General features: G+C 32.2%; 1 protein-coding gene across 2 annotated transcripts in view; it reads left to right on the forward strand.

Moving 5' to 3' along the window:
- The window catches only part of Sgf11 (SAGA associated factor 11kDa), a 110,175-nt gene that overhangs the window by 41,612 nt on the left and 56,098 nt on the right, over positions 1-12,465 (forward strand). For both annotated transcript variants that reach the window (XM_085815326.1, XM_035370860.2), the window contains one exon: positions 4,115-4,131. In XM_085815326.1, coding sequence (XP_085671452.1) covers positions 4,115-4,131 — 17 coding nt within the window. The remainder of the gene's footprint in view (positions 1-4,114; positions 4,132-12,465) is intronic.

The following is a 12,465-nucleotide window of genomic DNA, read 5'->3' on the forward strand; positions in this document are numbered from 1 at the left end:
ACAATAATCTGAAGAGACAATTCAACACAAAAATTAAAAGTCTAAAAATTTAAAAATTACCTAAAATAATAACTATGACTGAAAATATAGTATGAAGAAAACTATTTCAAAAAAAATAAATAAATAAACGATGCACCTTTTTTTTTAAACTACACAATTAAATGAGTAAATAGAAATTTTTAAAACAGTTATTTAAAAGAAACCATGCAACTTAAACAATTAAAATGAAATTCGAAAACGAAAAAAAATATTTAAAATAATAACAATTATAATTAAAAATATGATATAAAGAACATTATTTGAAAGAAAGAATGATGTGACTTTTATTCCGCTCACACACAATATAAAAAGAGAAAGGAAAATAGGTTACCATATATTAAGAAAAAAAGCTCCAATATAAATGAATTTCTGTGTAAATTTTGCACCAAATTTTACAAAATTTAATATTTAGGCATAATTTGAGTCGTAGAATCAATATATGTAAAGAAAACTGGTATGTTATTTCAGAAAAAGTCCGATTTTGTATCAAAATACCTATTTTAGAATAGTACTATATATAAATGTAATATATATCTTAAGTCGTGCTTTTGAGACATGAAAATTGCAATTTGAATTTTTTCAATCAGCCCAGTAGAACGGGAGATATAGAACTGCCCCCCTTTTTTTGTGCAGTGTAAATTTTGTACATTACAATTTTGTACATCACGCAGTGTACATTACAATTGTGTCACATCCACAATTATGAGAACATACTGCATCATAAATGCACATTATGCAATTTTTTTAGAATAACGTAATTCCAGAGTTGCAGCAGTGAAATATCATTAATGACATATGGATGCAAGATGGTGCTGCTGCATGCATCACTACATGCATCACTTGCTGTTACAACAAACTGGAGGTAGAATCATCTCCAGTAACTTTGCAGTTTCATGGCCACTGTGATCTCCCAACCCCCAACCTCTGATGGATTTCTGGTTCTGTGTTTATCTGAATTCTAAGGTGTACATATCAAATCCATGAGATTTGTCAGAATTGGAACATGCTATGAAATGTGAAGTTGTACAGATTCCTCCTGCAATGTTATGGTTTGTCATTGTTGTCAACAAGTTCCTGCACACAATGCATTATCATATGCAAAGGTAGGCACGTTGAAAACTTGTAATTCCAAAATGAGATATTTTTATTTTTCTATCCTCTCTTATGTTGTCATTAGGCCTTTACAAAGTCCTTCTTTGCAAATGTTTCACACTGGCAATTTTTGGTCATACTTGTATTGTTCCAACACCATTTATGGTTTTTCAGTACTCTGATCAGTTTGTGCAGGAAAAATGTGTGTGTTGTCAATTGAAAATTTTCAAAATTTTTCACTCTAACCGCAACTGTAAGAGCTCTGTTATTTTAAATCATCGCAATTTCAAGGACCTACTTTCATGTAACAATATCTGAAATTTCACTTTGGTTGGTTGATCAGATAGGCTGTTAGAAGTTCATATATAGGGAAAGACTTTCTTTTTTATGACCCTGAAAATTCTAGTATGGGAAGTATTGAAAGTATTTCGGTATGGAAAATGATAATTATATTCATCCAGATGTCCCAACGAGTGGAAGTGAATTTTATGAACTATTTTGAAACTTGAATTCTGACATGGACTGTGAAAGCTATGTATGATTTTTTCTTTTTTTATATAAAGGTTGTAATGAAAAAACCCAAAAAGTTAAGTTAAAAGGTTAAAGTAGTTTTTCATTTCCCGTGTATTTATGGTATTCTATAATTACTCCTGTGTATGTTTTAGTACTTTTCTCTAAGCTGGGCACAAATTTTGCCAGCATCATTTTTTTTTTTTTTTTGTTTTGGCAGTGATGCAACAAATCAGTAATTTAAGAAATTTCAGAAATAAAACAACTCATTTTCATAAAATGAATAATTGATTTCATTTAAAATGATTAAAATGAATTTTTTTCATTATCTTGAGAAATATAAAAAAAATGAAAATAATAAAGAGGAAAAATAAAAAATAAAAGTGCTGTGTTTATCAATTTATCACTTGCACTTGGCTAAAGGAAAAATATATATGTTTTTTGTGAGTTAACAGATCCATATATAAGCTGAACCCCATAATTTAGCTTTAGAAAAAGCTCCAAAAATGGCTTATGTGTGAAAATATATAATAGCTTAATTTATTGCAGAATGATGGAAAAATTCTTATTACAAACCATGAGAATAAAGCAAAATTCCCATGGAAACTACATAAAGAAGAAAATGCATGGCATAATAGCAGTGATAGCACAATGTCCCAAAATTTACAAATTATTTTCATTCACAATAGGACAAATTTAAGTGTACATCATCTGTTAAAAAAGTGTTAAATCATCTCTTAAAAATAAATTGCTATATCATAAAAAAAAGTAAGTGTATAACCATTGATCTTTTATTTCCTATTGACTATCAAAATGCAAGAGTGATATAAGCAAAAATGTTAGTCTTTCTGTTTTTAATCCTAATTTACATAATCAACTTGATTTATTCTCCAGATTAAATTGCTTCAAAATATGGATAAATTATTAATAATATTTTTCTGTTAATGAGTTATTTCTATTTTCCACATTTTTTTTTCAAACTGCTGTTAAAGTAACCATAATTTGTGATCTGAATTTTGGATTCAACTGTAGTCAGTTGGGGGTCTCTCTTGTAGCATTATATAAACATAATATAACCACAAAAAAAAAAAAAAAAAAAAAAGTACAAAATAAAAACAAAAAGTGTTTAGTATGATTTTAAAAAATATATAACAAAAATACCAGCTAATAAACACACATAATTTTGTTAATGAAACTTTAAAATTTTTAATGCATTTACTAAAATGTTTGTTTAACTATTTAAATTTTTCCATGTTATGTATTTGATGGAATCTTCACTGGGAGTCTTCAAATTACTTTGAAGACTTTCAATTATCAGCATTTCTTTGTAGTTCTTTTGTCAGCATTATTGTTAATGTTTTTGTACTTTTCGAAAGTCTTATTTGATCGTGCCATAGTCTAACTAATTATTATAATTATGTTTTTATTTACCACAGGGCTAACTAATTATTATAATTATGTTTTTATTTAGTGTTGAAATTCGTTTGTTGCAGCCATTAGGTATAGGAAAAATATGAGATAAATAATTAAGTATATTATGCTATGACTTCCCAGATGTAATGAAGATCTGCTACTGCTCTATGATATGAAATGAATAATGTGAGCAGGTCTTCTTGTACTAATTCTTCTGTCATCCATACCAAACAAATATATGATTTCAAACATGTATACTGTAAGCTTTGTATCTGCAAGATCAAAATAGGTATTACCAAAATAGGTAATTATTAAATGATGTTATCAATACTGAGAAGTTAATGGTAAATATCACAACAAATGATAACAATGGAATTCACCCCGTGCCAGCTTTCTAGCAGTTTAAGTTAATGTCATATAGCAAAGCCATCAGTGTACATGTAACTTTTACCATCATGTGATCCTCCTCCTAAGAAATTGTCATCTTAGACTCATATTTGCACTCATGTGGATATCTGTTGGAATATGTAACATCACCTGACTTTGCTAGTATTTTGACGTTCATGCCAGGAGACTTATCAGTGTTAGGAGCCTACTTCCGTGAAGATAGTAATGAGACTTCTTGCTTTATTGGATGTAGCACTGAAGATGGACCAGGAGTGTTATCATCTGGTCCACCTTCAGGACATTTTTATTTGCCGAAGTAAACTGGATTGTCATATAAGCAGTCTGAACTGACATAGCACCTTTGTTTTTGAGTGTTCATTGTTCTTGCATTTAGATCTGTTCTATAGATCAGATCTGTCATTTTTAAATCTTTGCAAGAGGTATCTTCATGTAAAGTTCTCTTCGGACAATTTTTCTAAGTGTGCAGAGGTTTTTAAATCAGAATGTGTGTGTGGTGTGAATACTTATATTTTTAGAAATTATTTGATATTTTAAATTAACTAATGTAATATTATCTTATAAAATTATAAATCAGTTGAAGAAAATGAATAATTTTTTTTAAATGTGTAATTTCTTTTTTTCTTTTTTCCTGTATATCTTCATACTACTACAGGAATGACTGCAGGAAACGTAAGTAAACATTTACTTTGCTTAATAAAGTTAACTTTTATTAAAAGGCAACAACAGATATTGTTTTGATTTGCTAAGAGAATATTTGTACCTCATCAAATTATTAGTCAGAGATTATATTACTCAAAGGTTTTTTTTATATTTAGTTTGTGTACCAAATATTTGTATGTACGTGCAAGTAAATATTTCTCATTATATATACCATTGATGCTCACTGTAAGAATCTCATATAGTGATTGGTATGAAGGATTTGATGAGAATATATTAAATCCACTTTGTTTATAGCAGCCGCTTGTAATGTCCTTTTCCTGCAGTACATAATGGTCTTCATTATGAGCATCAAGTGTACACTTGTAATTGTGTTTATTTATTGATATTTACTATTTCAAGATGTGTTTCATGTTCTGCTTCGGATGAGCTAGCAATCAAGTCAAAATCATCAACATAGGAAAATGGAAAGCCAAACAGCACTTCATTAATTGAACTTTTGAAAAGTGTGTGCTGCATCTCAACAAACCAATCAAATTCAGATGGTCCAGAAGGTGTTAATTAATGTAGTTTTAGGCACAATGTTTGTGTGGACAACTATTTGATAGTATGTCTAAGTGTATTTTGGAAAACTTTGTTTTACCATGTAATCCATTTGAAAAGTCCTGAAGGTAATGTAAAGAATACTGACGTAAACATGGTAATTCAGTTTAATACTCTGTAATCTTTTGTTGGCAGAAAATCACCTGTAGATTTAGACCTAAGATGAAGAGAGTTAGATGCAATAGATATCCTAGAATGACATATACCATGATCTAGCATGTATTAAAATTCTTTTCTTTTTCAATAGCTAGCTTAGCAGGATGTAATATTTATTTTAGATCTTCAAAAGTAAGCTATTTTATGGTCTCAGTTCTGAAAACCATGTTGTGTTTAACCTGAATATGATAAGAAAGGCAGATTTAAGACTTTTAGAGGCCTCCAAGCACTTAAAGGATTTTGGTGCCTCCACACGCATTTATAGTACAATGCATTTTATCCCCCTCCTTCTGTGTCGGTCTTGGTTCAACTGCATCGTATATTCCCTGGTCAGAGTGGCAATGGGAAATTTTCGTGCTCTTTTTCCACGAGTCCCTAAGTAACTTTTTGCATTTTATGAAATTTTCCTTATTAAATCTGATTGGTATCTGAACTGTCTTAACCCCCTGAGGGGCATGATTACTTTTATCTGGCCATGAAATTTTCTGTCATTTGGTATATATTAGCTTATAATTTACAATATTCTGCTTTCTTATTTTCTTTAATGATGTAAATATCATCTTAATAAATAGGAAACAGAGACTGAAATAGGTAATTATGCAAATTTAACTAGTAAATGTAGGTCTTCTTGAGCAAATTCAAAACAGTATTCGACTCAAAGAGTTAATGTATTGTAGATCTATTTGTAGAATTTCATGTGAAGAATCAAGCAATGTTTAATCAGTTAACATTTGTATCTAATTTTGTTTTACTTCAATATATGATACATTATAAAGTTTATCCACACAAAAACTAAGTAGATTAATTATAATTTTTTAATCTTTTTTAAAGTATTTTAATAAATAAAATCTTTCATTTCCTACTTTAGATTTTAGTATAAACAATAAATTACTAAAAATTGAAATTTGCTAAAGAACTTAATGTATGAATATTAACACATTTTACAATCAGAATCATAGTATTAGTAGGTCAGTAACCTGAATCATGCATTATAGTGTGAATTTAAATATATTTCAAGCTCCTGTGAAATGACATCACCATCCAGTGTGAAAAACCTCCTGATTTTTATGCAAAAAATCACCCAGTTTTTCAGATTTTTAGGTAGGCAACTGTAAGAAGGTTAAGGTGAAGCATATTGGAATAATATTTTTCTGCGGATTTCGGTATTTAAGTTCAGTGGTGATCAGTTATCTGTGCAGTGTAATCTTTTTTGGTTTATAAAATATTGTAAAGATCTTTTCAGCAGAAAATTATTAAGTAAATTAGTAAAAAGCCATAATGGGAAGGGAAATCTATACCAGTTACGAATTTAATTATATTTAGTGAAATAAAATTACATTGGAAATGTCTATGTAGATTAAAATTTAAATTGACCAATTTTGTACTGTATGAGTTGACAGGACTTCTAACAGTGGAAGAAAATTTTAAATTTTGTGCTCGATTTGCTTGATTATATTTTAGATAAGGGACCCCACAAATGCCATATGGCTTGTCAATCAAATATGAAATACTGAAGATTGGATCTTTTACAAACAGACAGTTTTTATTGTTGGTCAAAAATCATGTTGCATTAGATAATGTAATTTTCCTATATGTTTCTCTGAATCTTAAATAGACTTAGTACCTTTAGACATTAAAAAAATCAATTTTTCAAAATTATTTGTAAAGAATCATTTATATATTAGGATCATTTAAAGCAAACCGTATTAAAATCGGACAAAATTATGCCTAAAGCAATAAAAAGTATCAATCTCACTCTTTAAACGAAAGTAAAGGACTCACTCTTTAAACGAAATGTAAACATGTCATGTCTGTGTTTGAGTGAAAAAGTCATATGTGGGAATTACTTATGTCCCTTGATTTTGCAAAGCTTCACATTAATATTTTTTCATTGGAGAAGGAAGGACACAACTGCATATAATCCTTTGGTACGTATTTAGGTAAACAGAACTTACCCAAATAGTTACCATGTATACAGTTGAAGAAATAATGACATTATTTATGCATCACTTTACTACATTAATAATAAGAAGAAAACTGAACTTCTTATAAAGAGCACACAAGCACCAAGTAATAACAACAGTACTTTTTGCATGGGCTCTTACAGTCGGGCTTGATAATCAATCATAGTAAAGTTGCAGTGGATAGTGACCTCTAGTGACAGGCTGCCATAGTTTCTTAAAAATGAGAACTTGAAAGGATTTGATAATATTTGTTTTCTTATTTACGAGTAAGGTGCATATTATTTTGATACTGCTAAGCATTCAACTAATGTTGCCTTATTATAAAACTGGATGTTGGAAAATCAAAATTTTTTACTATTTGAAGAAGAATAACCTACTTTTGATTACATCACTATCTTATGTCTCTCTGCTGTCAGCTTCCTCCTAACTGATAGCAGAGGAAAGGGGAAAACAAAAGAACAAAGAGAGACAGTTAAAATTTGGATTTTACTGCATTAACACCTGAACAGTATTCATACACAAGATACAACTGGAGTTTTAGTTTGGATTAGTTAGTGTAGTAGAGTGTTAAAGAAGACATTTGAGTTGGATATGTTCAAGGGATATATCTTTAAAATCACATTGGGTCTATCTTTGTGTTTTAGTTGCGATTCGTCAACTTGGTTGGTGCAGTTGTGTAGGGTATTAATGAGAACACCTGAGTGGAATATGTTCAATGGATATATCTTTAAAATCATAATGGATCAATCTTTGTGAATAGTGAGGTACATAGAACATGTGCAAACAGTTTTTCCATCCCTCCCACCATTGAAACATAATATAACACATTCTTCTAGTAGAATTTCTACTTGTCGTGCTTTTTTGGATCTTCTTTAATAACAAGAGATTGCTTAGAAAAATTGATTTTGTCAAAAAAGAAAACAAATGTGATAATTTGATATTTGGGTACATCAAACACTCGTGCAAATGGTGTTTCTGAAATTAGGTTTACTCCTCATTTTTAGAATATTTCTATATCTACGGAAAAAAAATGAAAGATTGTGTATTTAAAAGGGGATGCTCAAAAGGTAGTAGAGTCGTTTTGTATTACTGATAGTAATTTCAAAATTCGCTTAGTTCCGTTCTGATTAAATAGGTAGACCAGTAGAGATTTTTAGTGATTGCGGCACTAACTTTATAGGAGCTGACTAAGAGATCCAGAAGAGTTTTTCAAAATATGGAGTGAGACGGATTAGTTCGAGCTTATACTGTCTTCAAAAGTATAGAATGGGTCTTAATTCTCCAGCAGCCCCTGATTTTAGTGGTTTGTGGGAATTGGCTGTCAAGTTGATGAAACATCACCTTCATTGAAGTGTAGTATTTGCAGTACTAACATATCCTGAGTTCCTCATTTTTTGAATATTTCTATATCTGTGAAAAAATGAAAGATTGTCTGAGACTCGGAAGCTACAGTATTTAAAAGGAGATGCTCAATAGATACTACAGTCCCTTTCTATTACTGACTGTAATTTCAAAATTCACTTAGTTCCATTTTGCTGGATTAAATAGGTAGACCAGTAGAGATTTTTAGTGGTTGTGCCACTAATTTTTAAGGAGTTAATACAGAGATTCAGAAGTTTTTTCAATATGAATGAGATTAATCACTTTGAGCATATATTGCCTCCAAAAGTATAAAATGGATCTTCAATCCTCCAGCAGCCCCTCATTTTGGTGGTTTGTGGGAATCAGCCGTCAAGTCGATGAAACATCACTTTTGTTGAAGTGTAGGATGTGCAAATACTAACATATCCTGATTTCACTACACTCATCACTCAGGTCGAGTCCTGCTTGAATTCATGTCCATTGACATCAATGTTTGAGGATCCTACAGATTTTGGAAGATCTAACACCGAAACACTTTCTGATTGGAGCTTCAGTTTCTACTTTACCAAAACAGGAGCTTTTGCAAGAGCCTGTCTCCTATAGACAAAGATGGAAATTGCATCAATCTGTTCTTCAACATTTCTGGAAGAGGTGGTCAAGAAAACATCTTTCACAACTACAATATCCTAAGTGACAAAGACCAAAAGGAGACTTTCAACTCAAAGAAGAAAATATTCCACCACTATTGTGGCATATGGGAAGAGTCATTAGACTCCATCATGGAAGTGACGGTAAGAGTCATGTGGTAATGGTATGAACTGCACACAGAGAACTTAAGAGACCTATTGTTAAACTTTGCCCTTTATTAAACCATGAAACAAACTAAGTTTGATACAAACTTCTAATTCATATAGACTCTTGAGTAGGATTTGAGGAGCAGCTTTAAAAATGTTAACATTCTATTATGTTTAAAATTGTAATTAATTGAAACTTTGTTTCAATGGCAGGTGGGATGTTTAAGCCACATTTTCAAAAATAGATCACCAAGGCAACAGATAATCTTTTTCTACTCTTGCATCTCGCATATAGCTTGAGCAAGTTAATTTGCATCTGCCTGTGGCTGCCATCTATATTTGAAAACAGGCCTAAACATCCCACCCACCATTGAAACAGTTTCAATTGAAAAACATTTCTGGATCTCTCTGTCAGCTCCTTTAAAATTAGTGCCATAATCACTAAAACTCTCTGATGGTCCACCTCTTTTCGCAATGAATCGTTTCACAGATTCTAAGAAAGCATTAGAAGAAAGATCTTCAACTACTTCTAAATGGATAGCAAGTGTCAAAAAGCATACAAGAATGCATACGTAACATTTGATAGACCTCTGACCACATCTAGTTTGGTGTTTGGTCATAAAAGTTCCAGTGAAGTCTACACCAATACAATTAAATGGTCTAGTATAAGTAGCACATGAGACAAGTGAATCAGACATGATTTGTGTGGCAAGTTTGGCTCTATTATATCTGCAGCAGAGAACACATTTGTTCAGGACTTTTCGAATGGAACATCGAGCAGATATCATCCAAAAGCTTTGCCTCAGAACACACTTCAATAACTGAGGTGCAGCATGTAAATACTTTAGGTGAAAATATTTAATGTTCTTCTGAAATGGAAAGTTCTGTATTTCATCTATAGGTTTGCTTAACCAGTCAGGACATTTGAACAACTTATTACAATTTGTTAGCTGAGAAGGTAAGACACCTCTCGTACCTAGGTCCGCCAGATTATCGATTCCCAAAACATGATACCATTTGGCTTGAGGAATCATTGTCTGAATATTGGACACCCAATTAGTTGTGGATATTGTGTACCAATTAGTTGTGAATATTGGACACCCAATTAGGTGTCAATTGAATATTGGACACCCAATTAGGAAAGTCTGTTAAGAGTGCATGCAACAAATTTGCTAGCAATAAAGCAGGGCATAATTCTAAACATGGCAGAGAGTGGGTTTACTGAGGTGAAACCTTTGTTTTAGAGGTAAGGAAAGAAATGTTTGTATCTGAATTTTCTGAAATACTTTCTGAAATACATCTCGCATAACTCACACTGCAATAAGCCTTTTCAGAAGCATCACAGAATGCATGAATTTCTAGTTCAATGCTTTGTGTTTTCAATACATATCTAGGTATTTTTAGTTATTGGATTAGAGAAAGTTCTTTGCGAAAAGATATCCATCTCTTTGTCATGTCTTCTGGGATGGATTGATCCCAAGTTAAGTTCCTTTTTTTTTTTTCCTCAGTTCCTGAAGAAAGGTTTTCAGAAATATCACACAAGGAGATATGAAACCCAGGGGATCGAAAACAAATGAAACTTCTGACAAAATTTCTCTTTTTGAAAATGTCAATTTGTCTTCAATTGGTGGAACTACGGAATGAAAACAGTCATCTTTTGTATTCCATTTAATACCAAGGACATTAACTTCTTCATCTGAATCTTTGTGCATCAGATCTTTTTCTTTTTCACATGGTGGTATAATTTTGTATTTTCAATACATATCTAGGTATTTTTAGTTATTGGATTAGAGAAAGTTCTTTGCGAAAGGATATCCATCTCTTTGTCATGTCTTCTGGGATGGATTGATCCCAAGTTAAGTTGTTTCTTTTCCTCGGTTCCTGAAGAAAGGTTTTCATAAATATCACACAAGGACCAACTTCTTTAAATATTCACGAAACATTAGAATGCCATTTTCGAAGGTTGAATCCACCTCTCTTCATCATTTTCTTCTTTGTTAACTTCATCTGAATCTTCGTGCATCAGATCTTTTTCTTCCTCACTTGGTGGTTCTTTAAATATTTATGGAACATTAGAATGCCATTTTTGAAGGTTGATTCCACCTCTTTTCATCATATTCTTTAATTCATTCACTAGGTCTAGAGCTTCTTGCTCTGATGAAGCACTCAGAAGATCATCAACATAGAAATCATTAAGGGTTTTTCTCATCTAAAGCCAATTGCTGCATAGCTCTTGTAGACAAGAATGGTGTTGATGTTGTGCCATAGCTGACTGTGAGTAATCTGTATTCTCAAACTGGCTCTTCAGGACATTCTGTCTAAAGAACTCTTTGCCAATCAGTATCTTCAGAATTAACCTTGACTTGTCTAAAAATTTTTCTATATTGGCACTCGCCGCGATTTGAAAACTTCTGAAACAAATATGGATAGTGAATAACTCATCCTGCATTAAAAGATCATTCAAAGATTGTCCAGATGATGATTTGGAAGAACCATTGAAGATAACCTTCAGCCTTGTTGTAGTGCTCAAATCACTAAGAACAGCAAAATAAGGAAGGTAGTATGCATTTGTTTTTGTAGACTCAGATTGTGGAATCAGTTCCATATGTCCTAATAATAGATATTCAGGCATAAAATCTTTATGTTCATATTTTTCACTGTTGAAAGATAAGGAATTCTTCAAGTATTTCAGTCTGCAGTCAGTCTTGGAATCCCCAAGTTGAGAAGGTGAGGTATGGAAGGGCAACCTCACGACATACAGTGGATGGACAAAAATATGGAAACACCTTGTGAAATGCATGTTTGAAAAGAAAGATTGATTTTAATGAAATATGTAGGTGGCGCTGGCGTTTTTGACTACTGACGCCACCTAAACAACTTCGTAAATGTGCTAAACAGTTCAGTTGTTGTCGGAGTACTGTTATGTGAGGTTGTCATTGCATTATGTCAGAGTTAACAGACTTCGAACGTGGGCAAATTGCTGGAGCACGTATGGTAGGTGCTTTTGTAAGCAAGGTAGCCGAGGTGTTTAGTGTTTCAAGAGGTACTGTATCGAAGATTTATTCCGCATATTTGAAAAGCGGAAAAACATCATCTGCTAAATCACAGCGCGGACGAAAGTGTGTCCTGAGTGATCGTGACAGACGATCATTAAGGGCAATTGTGACGAAAAATAAGAAGACCACAGTTGCAAAAGTTACTGCTGAAATGAATGTTGTGTTACCGAACCCTGTGAGTACCAAAACAATTAGAAGGGAGCTTCATAAACAGGGAATTGCTGGCCGTGCTGCAATTGAGAAGCCACTCATCAGTGATGCTAATGCCCGTAACAGGAAAAGGTGGTGTTTAAGTCATAAAGGCCTGGACTATAGAGCAGTGGAAGCAAGTAATATGGTCTGACGAGTCTGCTTTCACATTGTTTCCCACTTCTGGCCGAGTTTACATCTGGAGAACGCCATCTCAAGCCT

This window comes from Stegodyphus dumicola, chromosome 4 (assembly GCF_044657685.1).
Source record: "Stegodyphus dumicola isolate Sdum_Otavi_A_Nest chromosome 4, ASM4465768v1".
Classification (NCBI taxonomy): Eukaryota; Metazoa; Arthropoda; class Arachnida; order Araneae; family Eresidae; genus Stegodyphus; species Stegodyphus dumicola.